Source organism: Panthera leo, chromosome B1, assembly GCF_018350215.1.
Source record: "Panthera leo isolate Ple1 chromosome B1, P.leo_Ple1_pat1.1, whole genome shotgun sequence".
In the NCBI taxonomy this organism is placed as follows: Eukaryota; Metazoa; Chordata; class Mammalia; order Carnivora; family Felidae; genus Panthera; species Panthera leo.
In genome coordinates, this window is record NC_056682.1 from 137,172,305 (window position 1) to 137,199,047 (window position 26,743).

Genomic DNA, 26,743 nt, shown 5'->3' on the forward strand with positions numbered 1-26,743 from the left:
GATCATTAGGGTACTTATGAAGGAACTGGGTCTTGAACTTGTTATTAAAGACAGTTGGCTCAGAGGAAGAGGACATTTCATATATAGAAAATAGGCCTCTTTTTCACTTCTTAGAAAATTGAGATTTTGCCCTTTTTTTCAGAATAGTCTTAGGAAACTAGATGTATGGTTTTCTTGGTTAATCTCATGATAGTAATAATTTTAAAAAGTAGTTAGCGTATTAAAACTCATGTTAACCTATGTGCTGGGCACTGTGTTTGGCCTCGTATTTCAAATATATTATCTCATTTAAGTTTCACAACATCCCATGAAGCAGTCTCTTTTGTCCCTATTTTACAAGTGGGGCTCAGAGAGGTTAAACAGTGTGTCCAAAGTATCATAAGTAGCACAGCCAATAGTCAAATCCAGTGTTGACTCCAAAGGCTCTACTACTTTTAACCACGTGATGCAACCTCCTAATCCACTCTTGTCTAACGTAGCACAGTTTCTAAAATACGTTCCTTCTCTCAATGTCCTCCTGCATCCTAGTTGTTTTGTCAGTATTTCTTCTAAATGTTAGTATGCCTTCTATGATTAAAATCGAATACCTGAATTTGTTAAGGTAACAAGTAAGAGCTCGGACTCTGGAAGTAAACTTCTGAGTTCCAGTTTTGGCTGTGTCCCTTGCTAGCACGTACAAATTATTTAATCTTTCTGTGCCTTCATTTTTATCATCTGTAAAATACTCTTCATGTATAAACAATTTGAACATGTAAGACCCAGGGCATATCGTTAGTCTTAGGCCCTCGTAAGGAAACTACCGGAGGATGAACTTTATTCTCTAGAAATGAATGCGAAAGCTGGCAAAAGTACTCTTGGAGAGCAATGAATATATTTAACTGTAAACCCGAGACTAAAACAAAGGTGGGAATAAGGAAGAAAGAATAAAGTGTATATGTTCAATATCTGATAATGTAGGAATTCATTATAAAACTAAAAAATTAAGAGAAGTGGGAAGTAAGAAAAAAATTGGAGATAGAATAAGTTAATGGGTTGCCTCATCTGTAATAGCTGGGAGTCAAAGGACGTTATTTAAAGCTGACAAGTCAGTTAGTGGAGGTATAAGCATATTTAACAGTACAAAGGTAAACACCGAGAAAGATAATACTATTGACTGTAATAACTGTGGAGTACAAGAGGGGCAGTAAGATTATGAAAACTGATTTCATTAGTGCTCACAGTAATTACGGTGTAAAGAAATAGAGGATTAATGGTACTAAATAATACTGGGTTTTTTTTTATGCTTATATATTTCTGAGAGAGACAGGACAGAGAGCAAATGGGGACGGGCAGAGAGAGAGGGAGTCACAGAATCTGAAGCAGGCTCCAGGCTCTGAGCTGTCAACACAGGGCCCAATGCAGGGCTCTAACTCACAAACCACGAGATCATGACCTGAGCTGAAGTCGACACTTACCTGACTGAGCAACCCAGATGCCACTAAATAATATTGTTTTAAATTATTAAGATAGAACCAGAAGTACTTATGAGAACAAAAATACAAGTTATCCTAATTATCAGAAAATTTATAAATACACAAATATGGACAACAGGGAAAGTACATTTCTAAATTATAAAACCAAACATAGCAAAATAATATAGAACTAAGCAATCATACCTGTCAAATCAGGAAGAAAAAACTTATATCAGTAAATTTTATATGGCCTTATTAGCTAATCTATTGAAAAATGTTCAAATTGGATCACTAAGCAAAATCTGAAATTTTTTTTTTTCTGTATTGAAGACAGCCAGTGAAAACAAAGGGGCTCAAAATTGAAAAGGGCAGAGGCACCTAGAAGACTCGGTTGAGCATCTGACTCTTGATTTGGGCTCAGGTCATGATTCTAGGGTCATGGGGGATCAAGCCCTGTGTGGGGCTCCATGCTTATCTTGGGATATTCCCGCATGCGCGCGCTCTCTCTCTCTCTCTCTCTCTCTCTCTCCCCCCCCCCCCCTCTCTCCTCCTCCTCTCCCTCTTCTCCACTCCACCCCCCGCCCCTCTCCTCACTCCCACACAAGCTCTCTTTATTTATTTATTTAAAAAAAATTTTTTAATGTTTATTCATTTTTGAGAGAGAGAGAGAGACAGAGTGTGAGCAGGGAAGGGCAGAGAGAGAGGGGGACACAGAATCTGAAGAAGGCTTCAGGCCCTGAGCTGTCAGCACAGAGCCCGACACAGGGCTCAAACTCACAGACAGCGAGATCATGACCTGAGCCGAAGTCGGGTGCTTAACCGATTGAGCCACCCAGGCGCCCCTCTTTATTTATTTAGTTTTGAGAAACAGTGTGAAACGTGAGCAGGAGAGGGGCAGAGAGAGAGAGGGAGAGAGAGAATCCCGAGGAGGTTCCGCACTGTCAGCACAGAGCCCATTGCTGGGCTCAGTCCCACAAAGTGCGAGATCATGATCTGAGTTGAAATCAAGAGCCGAATGCTTGACTGACTGAGCCACCCAGGTACCCCTGATATGGGTCTTAATATGAGATAAAGTGGAATTCAGACCCAAAGCCTTATTTAAAATGAAGAGCAATACTATACAAAGCTATAAATGTGTATTTGACAATGAACATTTAATATTATGAATACCTGTCAACCAAATAACTATGTGTTAAGTAACAAAGCAACTTTCGGGAGATAACAGGAAAAATAAGCACAAATACATTAGTAGTAGTGACCTTTAATTCACTGTTCTTGGTCCGGGACAGATCAAATGGAAAAACAGTAAGGCTGTAGACAACCTAAACAATTAAGTCAATAGAGTAGATTCGATTAATATATATTGATCTTGATCCTGAAAACAGAGTACCTGTTCTTTTTAGATCTCATGAAACATTTACAAAACCTTCTATATAGGCCCCAAAGAAAACTTCAATAAATTTTAGAAAGGAGAGATACTATAAAAAACAATCACAATACAGTAAAAGACCCTTCCACTTGCATATTAAATTCAGTCAACTCTTGGATCAATGGAGACTACAAATGGAAATCGCAAAATATGTAGATGACCATAGTGATGAAAATACAAGAAATACATGTAATCTAGCTAAAGCATTACTCAGAGAAAATTCAAAGCCTTAAATACTTACAAAAAATAAGTAACAAAAATGAGTGGGTTAAGCATTTAACTTAGAAAGTTAGGAAAAGATCTAAGTAAATGAAAAGAGAGTGGAAGGAAGGAATTAATACAAATAAAAGAAATTGATGAATTAGAAAACAAAAAGGACTACTAAACTACTAAATTGGCTGTTTGAAAATAAGTCACTAGCTAAGCTGATCAATTACTAAGAGGAGGGTAGGGGGAAGCAAAACACAAATATATGTAATAAAGACTAGTAAACATAAATAGCATAAATTAAAAGAATCGTGAGTCTGTGTTGTTCAAGTCTGAAATAATGAGAAAATCCGTAAAGAAAAAAAATTAAAGGATTATCATAGGAAAATATAATTTACAAAAATGACTTTGTATAAAGGAAATTCAAATAGATCAGTTTCCATAAAAGACCTTCAAAAGTACCCAGCCCACATGTTTCATGAGAGAATTCTGCTAAATCTTTGAAGAACCAATAATTCCAATGCTGTTATTGAAGTTGTTTTAGAGCATAGAAAAAGAAGGAAAACTTTTTTTTATGACTCAAGTGTTATGACATTGGTATCAAAACGTGACAAGATTGCACAAAAGAAGAATAGACTCAGTCTCACAACTCTAGAAGCAAAATTCTGTTAAACAAATGGAATCTAGCAACACGTTAGTAGAAATACATCATGAGAAGTTTATTCAAGGTACAAAAAGATGGTCCATATTAAGAAATCTGTTAGTATAATTTGTTTCAGTGATAGACCTAAGAAGAAGAATCTTTTCATTCTGATTACCTAATAAAAACGTTTGACAGAATTTAATACCTGGTCTTTATAAACAGCATTGAATAAAACAGTAATCGATGGCTAATTTCCTTACATTATATATATTTATATCTATATGTGCATATGTATGTGTATTTCAAATCCTAAAGTCATGCTCCATGGTGATATAGTAGGCTTTTCCACTAAAGAAAGGAACAAGAAATCCCACTGTTATTGCTACTGTTTAATATGGTAGTACAAATACTATTAGCCTTTGTATAACAATAACAAGACAGTCTATATAATAGGGGTGGATTAGGGGTGAGCCACATTTACAAACAAACCAAAACATAAAATACTTGGGAATAAACAAACCCAATATGTCAAAAAGCTTAAAATAATACTGAAAGATAAAAAAAGAAGACTTAAAAGGCAACATGTTCTTATTGGGAAGATTCTGCATTATGTCAGTTTCTCCATAAATTTATTATTATTTTTAATTTTTTTTAATGTTTATATTTGAGAGAGAGAGAGAGAGAGAGAGAGAGAGAGAGAGAGATCATGAGTGGGGAAGGGGCACAGAGAAAAGGAGACACAGAATCCAAAGTAGGCTCCAGGCTTTGAGCTGTCAGCACAGAGCCCAATGTGGGCCTTGAACTCACGAACCACAAGGGCAGGACCTGAATTGAAGTCAGATGCTTAACGGACTGAGCTACCCAGGCGCCCCTGACCATAAGTTTATTAATTTGATGCAGATTCAGGAAACATATTAACATTCTCTTTTTTTCTGGAATTAGACAAGAACTATTCTGAAGTTTATGTAGTAAAATAAACAGTAATAATAGCAAAAAAAAAAAAAAATAGGGTGGGAGAAAAGCAATGGATGGAGGTTATTGGAATCATACTTCTATAAAGCCTTAGTATTTAAAACAGTGGAGTGCTAGCATGTAAATAAACAGCAGATGGACATAAGGAATGGAAATCCAGAAATAAACCTAAATATATACAGGAATATAAATCCTAATCTACATCATAATACCTATAGGAATATAAGCCTAAATATAGGAACTTAGTACATGATAAAAGTGATTATCTTAAAATTAGTAGGAAAAAGATAGACTTTTCAATAGTTTTGTTGTAATAAAAAAATAAACTATGAACATACATCGTATACCAGGACCTGAGTCAAAATTTAAAAGAAAAGCCACAAATGAATTTGCCTAGAAGAAAAATATGGGTGAATTTCTTTATAACCTTGGCATGCAAAAGGCCTTTGTAGTTAATCAAAATTCAGAAACCATTTTTTAAAAAATGATAAATGTGACTACTAATTCATGGTACCTCCATACAATGGAATATTTTTCCATGATAAAAAGAAATGAATTATCAAGTCACAAAAAGACAGGGAAGAATTTTAAATGCCTGTTGCTAAGTGAAAGAAGCCAATCTCAAAAGGCTACATACTATCTAATTATAACTAAATGACATTCTAGAAAAGGCAAAAGTATGAGGAGAAGGAAAGAGATCAGTGGTTGGCAGGAAGGAGGAGGAGGGATGGGGAGAGGAGGGGGATAAAGAGGTGGAACACAGAATTTTTAGGGCAGGAAAACTTCTGAATGATACTATAACTGTGGGTAGGTGGATATGTGTCATTATTCATTTGTCAAAACCCAAAGAGTATACCCTAAAGTAAACCGTGGACTTTGCTTGATAGTAATACACCAACATAGGTTGGTTGTAACAAATACACTACTGTGGTACAGGACAGTTTTATGGTGGGAAAGGCTGGGGTGGGGGTGAGGGGAGGGGGATGGGGGAGAAGGTAGAGAGGTATGTGAGAACTCTATACTTTTCACTCAGTTTTTCTGTGAACCTGAAACAGCTCTGATAAATCTATTTTTTTAAAAGTCAAAATCTTGGGGCGCCTGGGTGGCTCAGTTGGTTAAGTGTACAACTCGATTTCGGCTCGGATCATGATCTCACAGTTCATGGGATCAAGGTCCGAGGGATTCTCTCTATCTCCCTCTCTCTCTGCCCTGCCCTTCCCCTGCTCATGCGCGCGCTCTCTCTCTCTCTCCCTCTCAAAATAAATAAACATTAAGAAAAAGAATCAAAATCTTGTGAAAGGTAAGAAAAAAAATCGTAACCAAAGTAAAAAAATAAAGTCTGACAGACAACTCAGTAGAAAAATAGGCAAGAAGTATAGACAAGGATAGACAGAAAAGGTGTATTATGGATGGCCCATAACCTTATAAAAAGATGCTCAACATTATGGTATCAGAAATGCAAATTGTAACTACTTAAGAGTAAACATTGTTCATCTATCATTAGTAAAAATCTAAAAGTGTTCCTCTTGTAAGGTGGTAGAGGGTGTGAAACAGTATAGTGATTATGGAGAGCAACTTGACAATAATCATCAACGTTACAATTGCATTTATCTTTCTTTTTAAGGTTTTAAATCTTATTTTTGAGAGGGAGAGAAAGTGAGCATGAGTGGGGAAGGGGCAGAGAGAGAAGGAGGGAATCCCAAGCAGGTGCAGAGCCCACTGTGGGGCTCGAACTCACAAACCCATGAACTGCGAGATCATTACCTGAGCCACAATCCAGAGTCTGCCGGTTAACTGGCTGAACCATCCAGGTGCCCCAGAATTGCGTTATCTTTAACCCAGCAGTTTTGCTTCTGGAAATTTATAGCTATCCTGGCCCATGAATGGAATAACATGTCCATATGGCTATTTATTTCAGCATTGTTTGTAAAAATAGCAAAAGATTAAAAACAACTCCAGTGTTCACCAGTAGTGGACGAAGTAAGTAAATTATGGTACATCTTACAGTGGAATACTGTGCCATGTAATATATTTATGTACAATAACAAAAAAATTTTTTAAAACTACAGCACAGTATTTTTCTACCAAAGTGACTTTAACAGAAAATAAATAAACTAGTGGTATATGGAACCGTAGCTTGGAGTGACCGGCTATTTAAAATTTCTGCTAAATTTATCTTTAAAATCTGTGATGTTACTACATTCTTCTCTGAAATTAGCCTGTTTTAATTTAAAATTAATTTCTAAAACTGCTCTTGCAATTTAGTAATCCTGCTTTCAGAAGATGTACCTTGTTTATTGCGTGCCTTCTCTGGCCCCTGATGTACCGCCACCCGTCCTTACCTGAGAAGTATATTGTGTAGCAAAGTTAGTCCCTTACTCTATTGTTTTCTTTTTTTTTTTTCAGACTGATTTTTTAGTTGAAGGACTGTAATTTGTAAACAATTCGAAAAGCCCTGTATTTGTCTCAATATAATTTAACAAGTTTTTCTTCTTTCTACTATTGAACATTCCTGACAAATGATAACGAAACCAGTTTGATTTATTGGCATTTGAACATTCTAATGATGTAGTCATTAGTTAAGTGTATTTCTATGTAAAAAAAGTCTATGTTTTTTTTTTTAATTTTTTTTTTAATGTTTATTTGTTTTTGAGACAGAGAGAGACAGAGCATGAACGGGGGAGGGTCAGAGAGAGAGAGAGGGAGACACAGAATCTGAAACAGGCTCCAGGCTCTGAGCTGTCAGCACAGAGCCCAACGCGGGGCTCGAACTCACGAGCCGTGAGATCATGACCTGTGCCGAAGTCGGACACTTAACCGACTGAGCCACCCAGGCGCCCTTCTATGTTTTGACATGTTCAGTTTATTTCTGTATAAAATATTCTCTTTAGCAGGATGAAGTTAAAGGAAGTAGACCGTACAGCCATGCAGGCCTGGAGCCCTGCCCAGAATCATCCCATTTACCTAGCTACAGGTAAGTTCAACAGAGAGAACATAGTAGGAGTCACTTATTTCTTCTTTTCCACATTTGGCCTATCCGCGCCTGTCCTTTTGAAATTCATATTAAGCTTCATCTCCTCTAGAAAGCCTCTCCTTCCCTAGCAGGATACCTCCATCCTCCTCATGAACTGCGTTCAGTGACCTTCCTCTGTTTCCTTAGCACCTTGTTCATTATAGCATTAATCATGATATGTTACATTTATAGTGTGTTCCCCACTTCATAAGAGTTCTTTCATCATTATTCCTCCAGTGTTAAGCACGATAGATAACATGTTAAAAAAAAAAAGCTAAGTATTGATTTGAATGAATGAAGAACAATTTTGATGCTAGCATTTTTATATGAAGAGTTACATCATTTGTAGCTATAAGCGGACATTGTAAATAATAAACATCTACATGTTTAAAAAATTACCTTCGCTACCCACTCTTAGAAGCATTATCTCTAAGCCTTGTGTCAGAATCTCATTGCTGTAGTAATTTAAGCATCTGTTCAATGGCACATATCCTGAGATTTTAGTCACTAATGCAGCATTCATGAATGAGATAATTGAAAAACATGCATTTAATTTCTGTTTTGTATGGTTTTCTCCAAGTCTTTTATTTTTGCATGTGTACTCACCATAAATGTATTTTCTATAGGAACATCTGCTCAGCAGTTGGATGCCACATTTAGTACCAATGCTTCCCTTGAGATATTTGAATTAGACCTTTCTGATCCATCCTTGGATATGAAATCTTGTGCCACTTTCTCTTCTTCTCACAGGTATGAGGTTGATTAATCTTAAATTCACATTATTTATGGTTGTGATTATTATGTTGTGGTTGATGCCTAATTTATCTATAAATAGGGTATTATTAGAAACTGCAAGGAATACCATCAATTACATGAAATATTTTGAGAAAAAGTATATGAGTGGATTTCTATTTTTTTTTTTTTAATATAATTTATTCTAAAATGGGCTAACATAGAGTGTATAAAGTGTGCTCTTGGTTTTTGGGGTAGATTCCCGTGGTTCATTTCTTACACACAACACCCAGTGCTCATCTCAACAAGTGCCCTCAATGTGCATCACCCATTTTCCCCTCTCCCCCACCCCCATATCCACCCTCAGTTTGTTCTCTGTATTTATGAGTCTTTTATGGTTTGCCTGCCTCCCTCCCTATATGAGTGAATTTCTGTGGAAGTAAAAGACTTTTTTATTGCTGACTGATGTGCGGGATAGGAGGGAAAGGCTCTTTTCCAGTAGTTTTTTTCCTCATGATACAGTAGACATACTTTCTTTTACCTTCTTTATCTCACCTGTTTACAAAAAAAGGGTAAGTATGGTCAAAAAAAGGAGTGGTTGGATAATATTAAGATGTTGTTAAGATAATATTAAGATGTTAATAGGATTATCTCTGAATGGTAGGTTATTTTTATTTTTTCCTTGTACTTATCTATATTTAAAAACATTTCGCAGAGATTTTTATTGACATGATTTTTGATACAGTGTTATTTGGATCGCCTTTCCAAGTACTTAACACCCCATTGTAATGCCGGAAAAGAACCCTTTCATCTGAGTAGTAAAATATGCTTTATTGTCTCAGTAGTTTGGCAGATTTTGGTGAAGAGATTGTACCTTAGCTAACATAACTTCACATAGCTCAAATCATGAAGTCTCAATGGACCTCTCATCTTCAGAGCCTTCCTCTGTGATGGGAGCTTTAGATGCATTTTGTCTATCAGGTTTTCTACTCACCACCATTTGTTTCATTATATACCTCATGCCACCTTCATATTTCATCTCCTTTCAAACTATAATCTTTTATTGTCCACCAGTGGGGGCACTTGTCATAATAGACATAATTTTGATGTCATTTTTCCACTGTAATAATACATGACTTTTCTTAGAAAATTTCAGGGGCGCCTGGGTAACTCAGTTGGTTAAGTGTCTGACTCTTGATTTCGACTCAGGTCAGACCTAACAGGTCGTGAGATTGAGCCCCGTGTCAGGCTCTGCACTGACAGCATAGAGCCTGCTTGGAATTCTCTCTCTCCTCTCTCTCTGCCCCTTCCCTGCTTGTACTCTCTCTATCTCTCTCTCTAAATAAATAAGTAAACTTAAAAATTCACACACACACACACACACACACACACACACACACACGTAAAGAAAATTCCATATAACTCCTTTAACACCTTTACTATTTAACAGACCACTTGTCAGTGAATACTTCTGTAATCAAACAATATCAAGGGAAATGGTTATTAGCTCTATTTTACAGGTGAACTAAAAGCAGCTTAGGAGGATTAAGTAACTCACCCAGGGTCTCACAGTTTCTAAATGGTAAAACCATTCTTAAGCCCATATATTTTGACACACAAATCAGGTATACTTTGTGATAACTATATTAACCTCTACCAAAAAATTTTTACTCTTTAAGATTATAAAATCAAATATGCACATATGAATACAAATAAAAACTAAAATGCTATTTCACCAAGTCATGTACAGTTACCAGGAATAGAGGAAAAGCAGTGTTTTTAGATTATTTATGAAAACATAGGAATTAAATATGTAATTTCAAATTCTTTTCTATAGTTATTTGACTTAAAAAATGAGTCATTTACTCATTTTCTCTTAAAGGTACCACAACTTGATTTGGGGGCCTTATAATATGGATTCCAAAGGAAATGTCTCTGGAGTTCTGATTGCAGGTGGTGAAAATGGAAATATTATTCTTTATGATCCTTCTAAAATTATAGCTGGAGACAAGGAAGTTGTGATTGCCCAAAATGACAAGCATACCGGCCCAGTAAGAGCCTTGGATGTGAATATTTTCCAGGTTAGACTTTTGACATTTATTCATAATTCTTGAGATATGTGCTGCTTATTTGAAATAAGAATATGAGGGGTGCCTGTGTGGCTCAGTCGGTTAAGCGTCCGACTTCACCTCAGGTCATGATCTCATGGTTCGTGAGTTTGAGCCCTGTGTTGGGCTCTGTGCTGACAGCTCAGAGCCTGGAGCCTGCTTCAGATTCTGTGTCTCCCTCTCTCTCTGCCCCTCCCCTGCTCACACTCTGTCTCTCTCTGTCTCTCTCAAAAATAAATAAACATTAAAAAAAAAAAAAGAATATAAATCTACTATGCCTCAGTCTTGGAATTGAAAGCTAAAAATGTATGCCTGTGCAGGTTGATGAGTGAGTGTATTTTTTTGAAGAATGGAGGGTTCAGAGTTGGGATCAGGGTAAATGATAATAATTCTATGGAGGGGATAAGGCTGATGGGTTTAATTCTACAAATCTGGAGCTGTAATGCCATCTGAGGATATTTTTTATTAAACATTAGGAGCTCCAGAGGTTGGAAACAATGACTTTTAAAAGTTTGTGCTAGTTCAGCATTAGGCTAGTGCTGTGGTGTCTGGTTAATCCTCTGTTTTATTAATTGAAAAACTTTGTATTCATGACAGCGATTACTGCTGTATCAAATAATTAGAAAATTACACAAATACAGTGCAAATCTAATGGGTAGACAAGAGTTAGTCTACTGTTGCCATCATAAGCATTACTGAATATTAACTATATAGATGTATTGGTTAGTAAAGATCTTGAATTAATAGGATAGTAGAGCATAACAACCAAAACATAAATGTTATCTTAAGAAAGTTTAAAATGGGGCCACTGGGGTGGCTCAGTGGGGTGAGCTTCTGATTCTTCATTTCAGCTCAGGTCATGATCCCAGGGTTGTGGGGTTGAGCCCGAGTTGGGCTCCACACGCAGTGTGGATTCACTTAAGATTCACTGCTTAAGATTCACTTTTTCTCTCTTTCTTTCTCTCTCTCTCTCCCCCTCTATCTGCCCCTCTCCTCAGCTCATGCTTGCTCTCAAATAGAAAGTTTAAAATAGTTATTTTTCTTGTATTATAAATAGGTACTTAGGATACAGAAATACAGAAATCCAAACTTCATTTCTATAGTTTATGGTACCTACTCTTTAGGTTAGATAGCTAGTTCTTTTGCTAATGAAACAACTGCTGATTATTGGTTAGTGTGTTGTATTATAGGTGACTACAACCATAGAATTCCTCTATTTCCATAGTTACATGATGGTCGATCAGGGAAGAATTTATACTAAGAATGAATAATAAGGGATGAAAGTCAATATATGAAACTCATTATCTTTCTGTACTTCCTATCACAGTTTTAGGGTATTGTTGATCCTTAAGGTATGCAACAGAGATAACCTAGAAATACTGCCACCCAGAACAAGATTGAGTGTAAATGAACTAGCAGTACATGAGGATTTAAGACAAGAGACACGAGATTTCTGTAGCCCTGTATTGGTCTGGCTCCAGAAGCTGGCTTTGAGGTATCTGTAGATAGATGCTGTTATTTTAGGATTCAGTTATTGGTCTGAAAGCAATAATTGGTTTTGTCTGTTTTTGCCTTTTACAATCAGATCCCCTTCTAGGGATGCAGAAATGATAATCCCCATATGGTTGCATGATTGTTTAAGAATTTATCCATATAATTATTTTTTTAATGTCTTATCATGTCAGTAGACATGTTATCTTGTGAATGAAGTAGAATTTTATAATACACATCTCTAAAACATCATTGCAGTTTCATGGAGTGCCTCGGTGGCTTAGTCAGTTAGGCATCTGACTTCAGCTTAGTTCATGATCTCTCAGTTCGTGAGTTCAAGCCCGCATCAGGCTCTGTGCTGATAGCTCATACCCTAGAGCCTGCTTCAGATTCTGTGTCTCTCTCTCTACCCTTTCCTGCTTGTGCTCCATCTCTCTGTCTCTCAAAAATAAATACACGTTAAAAAATTTTTTTTAATTAAAAACAAAAATACAACACTATCACAGTTTCAGATTATTATGCATAGTATTTAGGAATTCTTGAGTTCTGCTTTTTTTAATTAAACAGAAAAGTCGTGTGCCCTAAAACTCCTAGATCTTTCCATCTCTGAACAGTTAATTCTGAGTTCTCTTAATTATTCTTAAATGCTGTTTAGTTATTAATTATTTCTTACTGCAGACTAATCTGGTAGCCTCTGGTGCTAATGAATCTGAAATCTACATTTGGGATCTCAACAATTTTGCAACTCCAATGACACCAGGAGCGAAAACACAGGTATTGTGTTGATTTTAATGTAATCAAAATAACCAAAGTCAGTTCTTCAACACTTATTTCATTTTTTTCCACACAAAATATATTTGTTTAAAATCAGTGTTGTTATTGATTTTCCTTAGGTATTGTAAAGTACAGTATTAGTAAATGTGTTTCTTCAAGGTATCAGTGAGTCCTCAACAGCAAATATTTATTCAGTGCCTAACACCAGATATTGTTTGATGTACTTGACATATAGTAGTGAATAAAATAGACAAGTCTCTGGTAGTTTTTTCAGATATAATATTATATATAGTATAGTATTTTGCATTGTGTAGTATTTTGACAATATCCAACCACAGAATAAAAATCATAGACTAGAAAGGAAACGAAATCTTTAAAAAAACAACTCCATCCCTTTCCTATGTATTTCTAATAAGAGAGAACAATCCTCCACTTGCCTCCTTGAAGTTTATCTTACAATGGACCCCAACATTTTGGCAATCTTAGAGGTAGCGTAATGGTAGCATAAGATCTACCATTTATAAAGATATTCTTCTAGTGGTCTAGGCTGTAACTTTTGTTCTCCCTAGTTGTCTGTCATACTGATCACCGTCTACTTTGTAGTTCATTATCTACCTTGTGGCAGTTGCAAAGTAAAGAAAAAGTGCTTGATTTATAGCAGGAGCTTAATAAATGCCTGGTGAATGAGACAGTATTAAACAAGGTAATATACTTGAAGTGGCATATATCTGAGCTTTAAGATGTATTGTATATATTGAGAACTTATGAATATAAAAAATTTGTGGAATGAATAGGTCAGATTTAAATTAATCCCTTCTTAAAAAGAAGGATCAGATTTTATAGTTAAATTTGACTGTAATTGGGAAATGGTTTTTAGTAGTTTATTCCTTTTAGCCTCCAGAAGATATCAGCTGCATTGCATGGAACAGACAAGTCCAGCATATTTTAGCGTCAGCCAGTCCCAGTGGCCGGGCCACTGTATGGGATCTTAGAAAAAATGAACCTATCATCAAAGTCAGTGACCATAGTAACAGGGTAAGTATATGATTGATTTATAACAAACATGTTATGTTTCTGCTATAGGTATTTCTATATTGTTTGTCCGTGTTGACAGCAAATCAGATTTTTATAAAGGCAAATCCTGTCTTTTCATGGACCAATCATGTTGGAATGAGAAGATTTTTCCTTGGGGAAAATAATAAAGTTTCCAATAAACCATGCTGGATATTATTAATAATGAAGGGAGAGATTGTTAATTAAATAGCTTCTTCCCTGATATACTGATTGTTTTTATTTTATTAGCTGTTTCAAAGTATTATAGTAATATTTTATCTTTAGCTTTCTCTAGAACACACAAATTTTTCCTGCTAGTAATTGTGTGACTGTGAACTTGTAGTTGCCAAACTCCTGGCTTCATCTCCTCTCATTAAGTACTGCTAAAGTGAGCTAATATTCTCCTACTTGCCCAGTAGATGTAGCTGTATAACACATTAAATTTTTGACCTTACAGATTCCTTAATACTGTGTGACAGTGTGCTATAAAATAATTTAGACATAATTTAGGGCCTTATTTTGTTTGTTTTTAATTACATTATTTAGTTTGACATTTTTAGAAATAAGTTTGCCTAAATCCGAGAATGTATATATAATTTAACTATAACAGCAAAAAACTATTTAGAAGAATATTTCATCAGGGTATTGTTTTCCAATGAATTAGGAATTTAAAACAAGTTTCAGTTGAATAAAGCATTTCAATAAGCATTTCAGTCATCTTCTGGAATATTTAGTGGGACCTAAACTTCCAGGTAATTCTCAATAGTAATGTTAATTTATTCTATGTGAAAATTTAAATGGTAGTTGTTGCTTTAGACATTTTGTCTTGATTTTTTTGACAAAATAGAGGAAAGGTGTGGATTTTTTTGTTATTATAATCTTTTATCTGTTTTCATTTTTCTGAAAGTATTAAATTTAAATTTATATAAAACTTTCCTCCTAGTTACAATTTTGACGGGTAAACTCATTTTTGGTACAGAATTATTCTGATCCAGAATGGTGATGTGTATTGAATAGCGAGATGAATTGAAAACATTCAACCTTTTACTTTAAAACTACTGTTTTAAGACTGTTTAATAAAATTTAATCGTTTTATTTAATCATTTAATCAAGAAGCATCATAGCTTGACATCTCCAAATGCAGGCTCTGAAGATAGCTGTCAGGGTTCAAAATTTAATAGTTTTAAGTTTGGGTTTTTTTTTTTTTTTAAATAAACTAAGCCTGAGCTGATGTTTTCTACTGTTTGTTTCAACAAAGGCATATTCCTCAAGCTCATTTTGGCTCTTCATAAAGTAATAGGATTGATACAGTGTGAGCCTTAACTATCTGCAGATGCATTGCTCTGGGTTGGCGTGGCATCCTGATGTTGCGACTCAGATGGTCCTTGCCTCTGAGGATGATAGATTACCAGTGGTCCAGATGTGGGATCTTCGCTTTGCTTCCTCTCCACTCCGTGTCTTGGAAAATCATGCCAGGTATCCTGCTGCTCGTCTAAGGAACTTGATTTATTTATTTTTAAAAACATATTTACTTCTTTGAATTATCAGATAATTATTTTGAAATTAAGGAATCTCCTTTGTCTCTATCCTGTAAAAGTTAAATGGTTTTTATTTGAAGCAGTAGTCATCTCATTTTCTGTTCCCAAAAATTCATATTATAACAGTACAAAAATGTGTAAAAGGATTTTCCACTGCTTATTTCATGTAATAATTAATAGATCAAATTTCCAGTATATCACAGCACTTTGGGACAACTCATGACATTATACAGTTTGATCTTTATTAGGGTCATCATGCTTATGAAGAGTCTTCCATAACATTCAGTGACAAGCAACAATTGAAAAGTTTGTTTTATTTCTAAGTTTTTATTTTAGTTTAAAAGCATTATTGAGAAATTAGCTGGGTTATTCTGCTTTCAATTTTAATAAATGTGCAGATTTTCTACCTAGATGTGAGGGGTAAAGCGTGCAACCCTTGGTCTCGGGGTTATGGAGCTTGAGCCCCACCTTGGGTGTAGAGATTACTTTAAAGAAATAAAATCTTTACAAATTAATAAAAATTTAAAAAATCAAAATATATGAGAAATTACTTATGTGAATTCTGGTAGCATTAAATTTAGTTGGTAATTTGGCACATTTCCTGTCATTGATATTCAGGTGTCCAGGGGTTTATACATATTTTTTTCATGGTTTTAAACAAGAAACAAATCTCTTTTAATGGTAGTATTTTCTAGGGCACCTGGGTGGCTCAGTCGGTCCAACTTTGGCTCCGGTCATGATCTCATGGTTCATTGAGTTCAAGCCCCATATTGGGCTCTGTGCTGACAGCTCGGAGCCTGGCGCCTGCTTCAGATTCTGTGTCTTCCTCTCTCTGCCCCTAGACAGCTCACACTGTGTCTCTCTCTGTCTCTCTAAAGTAAATAAACATTTTTTAAAAATTAAGTCTTTTTTTTTTTATAATTTTTTTTAATGTTTGTTTATTTTTGAGAGAGAGAGAGAGAGACAGCGTGTGAGTGGGTGAGGAGCAAGAGAAGAAGACACAGAATCCGAAGCAGGCTCCAGGCTCTGAGCTGTCAGCACAGAACCCTACGCAGCGCTCAAACTCGTTAACCTTGAGATCATGACCTGAGCTGAAGTCGGACACTGAACCGACTGAGCCACCCAGGCGCCCCAGTCTTTTTGTTTTCTTAAACATGGTCTTTCAAAAAGCAAAAGTTTAAATTTGATTATGTCCAATTTATAAGTTTAAAAAATATTTGTGTTTTTTGTGACCTATCAAAAAACACTTTATCTAACTCAGTGACACAAAACGTTTCTCCTGTGGCTTCTCCTAGAAGATTTATAATATTAACTTTTTAAAAAAAATTTTTTTTTTAACATTTATTTATTTTTGAGACAGAGAGAGACAGAGCATGAATGGGGGAGGGGCATAGAGAGAGGGGGACACAGAATCCGAAGCACGGTCCAGGCTCTGAGCTGTCAGCACAGAGCCTGATGTGGGGCTCGAACCCACAGACTGTGAGATCATGACCTGAGCTGAAGTTGGATGCCTAACCAACTGAGCCACCCAGGGGCCCTGAAACAAACAAACAAACAAATAAATAAATAAAATAAATAAAAATCTAGTTAGCTTGCTAGCTCTAATATTTTCTAAGTACTTTGGGGCTTTCTTTCCTATTTAGGGATATATATACTAAAGCTTTAAATCCCTTTTCTCCCACTGGGAGAAGTCTTAAAGTTTGTGACCTCTACTTTGGCTTTAGGAGAAGAGTGCAGTAAAAATGTAATCCTATTCAGATGTTATGCTTCAATCAGCTTTTTAGTAAAGAAAGGATGATTCTGAGAAGTCTTAATATTTTTCTGTTAGATAAGGTTTTATTCATTCATTTAACACATACTTCTTGAACATGTGCTCTGTACCAAGCACTGTACTGAGATTCAGTAACGTAACAGACAAAAATCTCTGCCCTCGGGGAACTTACATTATGGTGGGAGGACAACTAACATTTATATAACATGTAAAATGTACAAACACTATGAATGTTAGCTTGATTAATTCTCATAACAAACCTGTGGTATAGATCCTATTAACCCATTTTACAAATTGGAAATTGAGGCTCAGCAAGGTAAACTTGGCCTATGTCACATAACTAGTCAAGTGCTTACTTCCGACCCAAACTTTCTGATCCCAGAATCCATGCTCTTAACACTTTATTGTACTGCCAGTTTTAGGAGTCATCATAATTTAGCAAGACAGAAAACCATACTGAGTGCTAGGAGCAAATCAACTCTCTAGTTTCTCAATTTTCTCCTTCTAATATATGCAAGAGTTACATTATAGGATCTTTAAGGTCCCTTCCAGCTCTATAATTCTGTGATATTTTTGTCTTTAATACTTAGTAAGAACCTAAATGATCTTTAAAATGTGATATTAAATATGTACAGATTTCTTTCAAAGTCATTCTTGACATGCCTTGAAATTCTTGACATGCATGATTAGATTCTAATGGGAGGATTGTTATAAAGTATATTATTGATACAATTGTGGAAATTTGAATATAGACTATATATTTTTATTTAAAAATTTTTTTTGATGTTTATTTTTGAGAGAAAGGGTAGACAGAGCATGAGTGGGGGAGAGGCAGAGAGAGAGGGAAACACAGAATCTGAAGCAAGCTCCAGACTCTGAACTGTCAGCACAGAGCCTGACGTGGGGCTCAAACCCACGAACCGCGAGATGATGACCTGAGCCGAAGTCGGACACTTAACCAACTGAGCCACCCAGGCGCCCCCAGAGTATATATTTTTAAATGTTACATATAAATAATAAATATTTTCAGTATGTAATTGTATTATGGCTACACAGAAGAATGTTTATATCCTCAGAGATAAGTGTAGGGGTGACATGTCATAGTATCTGCAATTAACTCTCAAGTGGTCAGTGTATATATGGAGAGAGAGAGAGAGAGAAACACATTAAGTAAATGTGGCCAAAGCAGTGAGTCAGGGTGAGGAATATAAGGCTGTACATCTTACTGTCCTTATAATTTTTACAAAGATTTTAACTTTTTAATTTTTTTTAACATTTATTTTTGAGAGACAAAGAGAGAGCATGAGCATGGGAGGGTCAGAGAGAGAGAGAGACAGACAGACAGACAGACAGACAGAATCTGAAGCAGGCTTCAGGCTCTGAGCTGTCAGCACAGAGCCCAATGTGGGGCCCAAACTCACGAACCATGAGATCATGACTGGAGCCAAAGTCGGACTCTTTTTTTTTTTTTTTTTTTAATTTTTTTTTAACGTTTATTTATTTTTGAGACAGAGAGAGACAGAGCATGAATGGGGGAGGGTCAGAGAGAGAGGGAGACACAGAATCCGAAACAGGCTCCAGGCTCTGAGCGGTCAGCACAGAGCCCAACGCGGGGCTCGAACTCACGGACCGTGAGATCATGACCTGAGCTGAAGTCGGAAGCTTAACCGACTGAGCCACCCAGGCACCCCAATTTTAACTTTTTAAAAATATAATGTTGGAAGCAAAAGCCAGTCTTAAACAATTTGAGTTCTTTTCCTATACCGTATTTCCCTGATTATGAGAGGATATTGAATATCTTTTCAGTGATCAAAGAACATACACATTCCTAAATTGCTTTCCAGAAAGATTATATTAAATTACACTTCTATTAGTAGTATGTTTCTCCAAACCCTAAGCAGGAATCATTTGGAGACTTGGTTTTCTCAAGATTAAAAATTTCTTCATCTCGTGTTTTTTATAGGGGGATTTTGGCAATTGCTTGGAGCATGGCAGATCCTGAATTGTTGCTGAGCTGTGGAAAAGATGCTAAGATTCTCTGCTCCAACCCAAACACAGGAGAGGTATGGGGAGGAAATGTTTCTCAGACTTCCAGCCAGTATAATTTTATCTCTAGATGAATAAGAAATTTTCCATAAGGATTCTTTAGTGTATTATTATAATTAAAGACAAGAGATGGAGGTATGTGTGAGATGTTAATCTAGCAGAGATTTTATCAGGAACATTATCTAAGCTCAGCTGTTTCTTCTAAGAAAATCAGCCACTGAAATAGTATATTTGAAATTAGTAACCATCTCTCCCACTCCCCATTTCCAATAAACTGTGTTTACCTACACTCAGAAATACTTCATTTGATTTATTTAACGTGATCTCTGGAAATCGGTGTCTTCAAAGTTTGGGTCTTTTTCCTGCTTTCCCATTTCTGAAGATCCTGACTTTTGGAAATCAGTAAATGTATGGGTTTTTTTGTTGGTTTGGTTGTTTTTTGTTTTTTCATGTTTATTTATCTTGAGAGAGAGAGAACGTGCAAAAGGGAGTGGCAGAGAGGGAGGGAAAGAGAGAGATTCCCAAGCAGACTCCATCCTCAGCATGGAGCCTGACACAGGGTTTGAACTCACAACTGTGAGATCACAACCAGAGCCGATGTCAAGAATTGGAGCCACCCAGGAGCCCAAGTAGATGTATGTTTTCAATCTCTCTTCTGAACTATACAGCAGGAATATAATACATCACAGTATAATATTTGTCATATGTCCTACCCATAGAAATTTAGATGTAGGAAATTTTACCCCTTATTAAATATAAATGTCATATAAATATAACTTAATTGCTTTTAATTGCTTTGGGTTAAGTTAATGGGCTAAAAAATCTCTTAACTATTAAAAATTATTTTTCTTAGTTGAATGAATGGCTTCCGTCTTTTTCAGTATTGGGGAAGAGATCATAGATTTTTTTTTTAAGTTTTTATTTTCACTCCAGTTAGCTAACATACAGTGTTATATTAGTTTCAAATGTACAATATGGTAATTCAACACTTTCATACATCACCCTGTGCTCATCACAAAGTGCACTCCTTAATCCCCATTACCTATTTAACCCATCAAGACCATAGATATTACTTACAGCTTTTCAACTTTTACCTTTTATAATTATGATAGATTATTGTAAGTGTTTTGCTGGTTACTCTGATGGAATGCTAGCAAATATAAGAATATCTTCAATAGGTTTTAATCTATAATATTAAGATAGAAACAAGCACTTTTGTTATTTGATTTGTGGTTTAAAATTTTCAGATGCAGTGATATCTGTAAGAATATAGAAACATTAAAGTTAGGGGACATAGGGGCACCCAGGTGTCTCAGTCAGTTAAGCATCTGATTCTTGATTTCAGCTCAGTTCATGATCTCACAGTTTGTGAATTTGAGCCCACGTCAGGCTCTGCACTGGCAGCACAGAGCCTGCTTGAGATTTTTCTCTCTCCCTCTCTCTCTGCCCTTTCCTGCTAGCAAGCATGCACTCTTTCTCTCTCAAAATTTTTTTTAAAAGTCAGGGGACATAGGAGAAAAAAATTAAAATAGTAAGTTTTGCCTCATGTGATTTGTAGACCAAATAATAAAATCTTGCATTTTATACTGTGCTTTCCCAAATGAGTTCAGAATCATGGAAATTACTCTAATATTCTTAATTATATGATTTGATAAAATGAATTTTTGCATATGATTAGTTGTGTGTGCTTAGAATTTGAAGGAATAAACTTTTAGTACATGCTGCAACTAAAAACTTTAGTAAATTTTTATTCAGATGCAAATTAGGAACAGACCAGTGATTCACATTTGAAGCTATGAGTCTTATCAACCTTAAGCCTTAAAGACAAGCAAGCTAGGGGTGCCTGGGTGGCTCAGGCGGTTAACTGTCCGACGTCAGCTCAGGTCATGATCTCATGGTTCATGGGTTTGAGCCCCATGTCAGTCTCTGTCCTGACAGCTTAGAGCCTGGAGCCTGCTTTGGATTCTGTGTCTCCTTTCATTCTCTCTCTCTCTCTCAAAAATAAAAAAATAAACATTAAAAAAAATAAAAAAAAAAAGATGAGCAGGCTAAATGCCTTTTCACTTAGTTGTTTTCTTATAAAGTAAAACATTCAAAATGTCTGAGTCAAATTTAAGATAATTTGACTTACTTTTTTTTTTTTTAATTTTTTAATGTTTATTTATTTTTGAGACAGAGAGAGAGCGTGAGCAGGGGAGGGGCAGAGAGAGAGGGAGACACACAATCCGAAGCAGGCTCCAGGCTCTGAGCTGATAGCACAGAGCCCGATGAGGGGCTGGAACCCACAAACTGTGAGATCATGACCTGAGCCGAAGTGGGACGCTTAACCAAGACTTAGACACCCAGGCGCCCCTTGACTTACTTCTTAAAACCATAAAACTTTTGTTCCTATAAGCATCAATTAGCATCACACTAACTTTGAGTTAGCAATAATTATTACATTGTAAATGTTTTATATCAACCATTTTTTATGGTTTTTCCATATTGTTTCCTTTTAAAGAAAACTGTTTATGCTAAATATGTTTCTATTTTGCAGTAATAAGAATGCTGTATACATGGTTTTGCTTGAGTAAAAGCCAAATTCTCAGTGAATTCTTCCTTCTTGAGGTTATTTTTTAAATGTGGTCTTCAAATAGTTTAAATATGGTTGTTTGGATCTTGGCAAGCAAAAGAGCAGAAGACCATTATCTTTGAGTTTAACAAGCTTACTATAATAGATTTTTCTGGTCTTTCAGATGCACCCACTACTACCATTTCAATAAAAACAGGAAAACCTTAGTTTTTAATACACACTTCTTCTAAACTTGATTGAAACTTTGAATAAGCATTATTATTTTTTATCATAATAGATCGTCAAAATGGGCTTCTAATATTTTAAACAAGTATTTATAATTTTTTTTCCTGGCTCAAGACTCTTTCTAAAAGGAATTATTTAATTAAGCTGCACTTGTTAATCATATTAATACAGGTGTTTTGGCTGTAAAGTGGCTATATTGTTTTCTGACTTTTTGTTGTTGTTGCTTAGGTGTTATATGAACTTCCCACCAACACACAGTGGTGCTTTGATATTCAGTGGTGTCCCAGAAATCCTGCTGTCTTATCAGCTGCTTCCTTTGATGGGCGAATCAGTGTTTACTCTATCATGGGTGGGAGCGCAGATGGCTTAAGGCAGAAACAAGTTGACAAGGTAATCGAAAGCATTAAGATTTTAAATCATAACAATTGAAAAATATCATCTTATCATGGTATTATTTTGAAAATGACTTTACTATCAATGCTATGGATTAATTGGATAATTATGATAAAAATATTTCTTGAGTATGACTGGAAAACATGTAATGTAATCTCATATAAATTATACTTGCATTATTTTTTTTAGCTCTCATCATCTTTTGGGAATCTTGATCCCTTTGGCACAGGACAGCCCCTTCCACCATTACAAATTCCTCAGCAAACTGCTCAGCATAGTATAGTGTTGCCTCTGAAGAAGCCACCCAAGTGGATCCGAAGGCCTGTCGGTGCTTCCTTTTCAGTAGGTGGATTTGTTTTTATGGTCCATAAGCACAAAGGACTTCTTTTAGTAAAGGGTTCTTATAGGATCACTCAGATGGAAGAAGATTGAGTGTGAAATATGTCTGTAGATTTTTCGTTATTCAAAATGGTTTCTCAGGAAAAATAGGACCTACTTTGTTTTTTATTTTAAATTGTGGTAAAATATATATAACATAAAATTTACCATGTTAGCCATTTAGAAACATACAGTTCAATGGCATTAAGCACATTTACATCGTAATACAACCATCACACTGTCCATCCCCTTATTTTTATTTTTTATTTTTTTAAGGTTTTATTTATTTTTGAGACAGAGAGAGACAGAGCATGAACGGGGGAGGAGCAGAGAGAGAGGGAGACACAGAATCGGAAGCAGGCTCCAGGCTCTGGGCCGTCAGCCCAGAGCCCGACGCGGGGCTCGAACTCACGGACCGTGAGATCGTGACCTGAGCTGAAGTCGGACGCTTAACCGACTGAGCCACCCAGGCGCCCCATGTCCATCCCCTTATTAAACTTGCCTTCCTTCTCTCTCTCTCCTTCCTTCATAATTTTCTCTTCTTCATTTTTTTTTTTTAATTTGGAGGCAAGTGTATCTGTGTGTCCTCTTTCCTTCTCTTTATTCCTTCCAACTTTTTTTTAATTGCCAATTTCTTTTCTTTTTTTTATGGTAAAAATATGTAACGAAATTTACCATCGTAACCATGTTTAAGTGTAAATTACAGTATGTTAACTAAATACGTTTGTTGTACAACAGATCATCAGAACTTTTTTATCTTGTAAAACTTAAACTCTTTTACTATTGAACAACAACTGCTCATTTTCCCCTTCCCTAGCCCCTGGTAATCAAATTCTACTTTCTCTTTCTCTGAGTTTGACAACTATCAATACCTCATATAAATGGAATCATGCAATATTTGTCTTTTTGTGATTGATTTGTTTCACATAGCATAAGGTCCTCAAGGTGTTGCAGTGTCTGACAAGATTTCCTACTTTTAAAAGGCTGAGAAATAGTCCACATTTTCTTTATCCATTAATTTATCTGTGGACATTTAGTTTGCTTCCACCTCTTGCTATTATGAATAATGCTGCAGTGAACATTCGTGTGCAAATATGTCTTTGAGATCCTATTTTCAATTCTTTTGGATATATACCCAGAAGTAGGATTGCTGGATCTTATGGTAATTCTATTTTTAATTTTTTAAGGAGCCTCCCTACTGTTTCCCATAGTGGCTGTACCATTTTACATTTCCATCAACAGTGCACATGGGTTCTAATATTTCCACATCCTCACTAACATGCTGTTTTTTAATTTTTTTAGATAACAGTCAATGGGTGGGAGATGATAATCTCATTGTGGTTTGATTTGCATTTTCCTAATGATTAGTGATGTGGAGCATCTTTTCATGTATCTGTTGGCCATCTGTATGTCATCTTTGGAGAAATGTCTGTTCAAGTCCTTTGCTCATTTTTTAATCAGGTTGTTTTTGGGTTTTTTTTGTCACTGAGTTGTAGGAGTTCTTTATGGATTCTAAATGTTAACTCTGAATGTTAACAGATAAATGATTTGTAAGTATTTTCTCCCATTCTGTAGGTAGCTTTTTTTTACTCTGTTGATGGTTTACTTTCTGAACAGAAGCCTCATTTGTCTATTTTTGCTTTTGTTGTCTGTGCTTTTGGTATTACATCTATATCATTGTCAAATTAATGACTTCAGCTTAGAAAAACTTCAGCTTAGAAAACTCTGGTAGATCAGAAAGAAGAAATAAAGTCCTTTCCTAAATATTCTTATTTCACTACTGCTTTTAAGTCTTGTATAGAACAGACCATTTGTCCAGTGTTGGGTTACTTTCTTCATACAACCTACAGGTAAAATAAAATTTCATTAGTAGTAATATTAATAGCTGAAGTGTATTTTTTTAATAGCTAAAGTATATTTATGTACTGTGTGCCAGACATTGTTCTAAGCATTTTGCATATAGTAACATTTAATTCTGAGCCACTGAGAACTGCTTATAAAATAGCTATTACTATTACCTCTGTTTTGTAGATAAAGAGAAGCACAGAGAAATTAAAGAACTTGTCTAATCTTACAGATACAAAGATTTTAGCTATTCTACTGTCAATCTAATCTGATGCCTCCTGTGCATAATGATGAGAGTGAGTCTGTTGGTGATAATGCCTAAAACTAAGATAGTAAACTTACATTATTTGAGGTGGCTGGCTGGCTCAGTTGGTAGAATATGAGACTCTTGATCTTGGGGTCATGAGTTCAAGTCCCACACTGCAGGTAGAGATTACTTAAAAAAATAAACATATTATTCAACTTCCCATCATTGTAACAGAATTTGTACACAACATAGAATTCTGTATATTCATTTTTACCAAAACTGAATGAATTATCTCCGCAGCTACTACTGAGTTCTTGATATCATTCTTCTATTAATCAGGCTTGGAACTTTTCCTTTGACCTCTTGTATTCATTCCTTAGGTCCAGATATTGCTCTCTTGATAAATCTCTTGGATTTAATTCTTCTTTTTACATTGTGGTTACTCTGCCTAATTTTTCATCTTTTCACACTGAGCTGTTATATGATTGCATGTCTATTGCTTATCTATTCCCCCTCCAATCTATACTACATACTCTAGATTAATCTTCCTAAAATAGACCTTTGATTATGTCACTCATAAATCCATTCTTTGGATTTAATTAGTGTCATCATTCCTGTTTAGTTTTCTCTACCATCTGTACTCCTGCCTTTGAATTTTTTCCTTTATGACTTTCCACTTTCTTTACTGAATCCTAACCATTCATCTAGTTCCTTCCTTCCCTAAGTAATTAATAATTTATTATTTTAAAATTGTATATGTACAAGGTTTAAAAGAAAACCACCTGTTCAGAAAAGATCCCCCAAATATAAGCTCTTTGAGGACAGACTGTCTAGTTCCCAGGTATGTTTTTAGTGCCTAGAATGGTGCCTGACAAATAGAAAGCGTTCACTATATATTTATCTTTGGAATGAGAAGTGAACGTCTTCCTCCTCCCTATTCACCCTCCTCTACTTACTAGCATTGGAGTATTATAAAGACAATAAATAACACTCTTTTCTTCCCCATATGAGTTTAAAACCAAATAAGAGAGATGGAGAATCAAAATATCAGCTTTAGTGCTGCCATAAGCTTGATTGGAGGCTATAGTTTAGATGTGTTCAACCATAATGTACCTTTTAACAAACTAGAACATAGACTGCAAGAGCTGGGATGTTTTGTTTGCTTCTATATTTCCAGTTTCTGATTTGATGACTTTTTTTTTTTTTAGCTTCACCCGTGCATTAGGCAGCCTTACTAACCTAGTTACAGGCAAGTCCAAGTACTGGAGGGCTTTTCTTTAAAGGTGCTGGCAGCTTATCTATATGGACTATTGCTTTATGAAGAAAGGTACAAAAAGAAGCCCTGAAGAGCTGATGTGAGCATGTTGCATTTCTTTCCTGAAGAACATCAGTCAGTTCTCTTCCAGGAGAGTGCGAAGGACAGAAGAGGCTGGAAGTGTTCTTCCTCTGCTAGTTCCTCTTACAGAATGCAAGAAAAATGCCCTCTCTGTGGACATGAGGGGTAGAATTCAGTGTCCCCCTCAAATATCTTTAGGTTGCCATTGAAGTTTTAGAAGTTAGGGTTATTTTTGTGATTATCTTTATAAATGTAAATAATATACCTAAATGTCCATGTCTTGATATATCAACTTCAGATGGTATTAATTAAAACTCTTCTGTGCAGTATTAAATTCGTACATTTATGCTTCCTTCCAGTTTTTCCAATTTCTAATTTCTACCAATTTTGGTAAATTACAGTATTTTTATATTGTTAAGACTTTAAAAATATTTTTATTGTGTTCAATATCCATATTTGTTTTGGTTGATTTGAAAAAATGATGACTAACAGGCAGCACTTACCATTATTGCAATTAAG

General features: G+C 35.6%; 1 protein-coding gene across 17 annotated transcripts in view; it reads left to right on the forward strand.

The window, feature by feature from the left end:
* SEC31A (SEC31 homolog A, COPII coat complex component) overlaps positions 1 to 26,743 on the forward strand; it is a 71,210-nt gene that overhangs the window by 4,042 nt on the left and 40,425 nt on the right. For 13 of the 17 annotated variants that reach the window (XM_042936045.1, XM_042936054.1, XM_042936057.1 and 10 more), the window contains exons 2-10: positions 7,594 to 7,676; positions 8,342 to 8,465; positions 10,330 to 10,528; positions 12,725 to 12,820; positions 13,715 to 13,855; positions 15,207 to 15,349; positions 19,146 to 19,245; positions 22,254 to 22,415; positions 22,608 to 22,760. In XM_042936045.1, the coding sequence (XP_042791979.1) occupies positions 7,598 to 7,676; positions 8,342 to 8,465; positions 10,330 to 10,528; positions 12,725 to 12,820; positions 13,715 to 13,855; positions 15,207 to 15,349; positions 19,146 to 19,245; positions 22,254 to 22,415; positions 22,608 to 22,760 (1,197 nt within the window). In that variant the 5' untranslated portion in view covers positions 7,594 to 7,597. Of the gene's footprint in view, positions 1 to 7,593; positions 7,677 to 8,341; positions 8,466 to 10,329; positions 10,529 to 12,724; positions 12,821 to 13,714; positions 13,856 to 15,206; positions 15,350 to 19,145; positions 19,246 to 22,253; positions 22,416 to 22,607; positions 22,761 to 26,743 lie in introns of those variants that run through there. The other 4 variants (XM_042936047.1, XM_042936048.1, XM_042936053.1 and 1 more) reach the window with 2 other exon arrangements.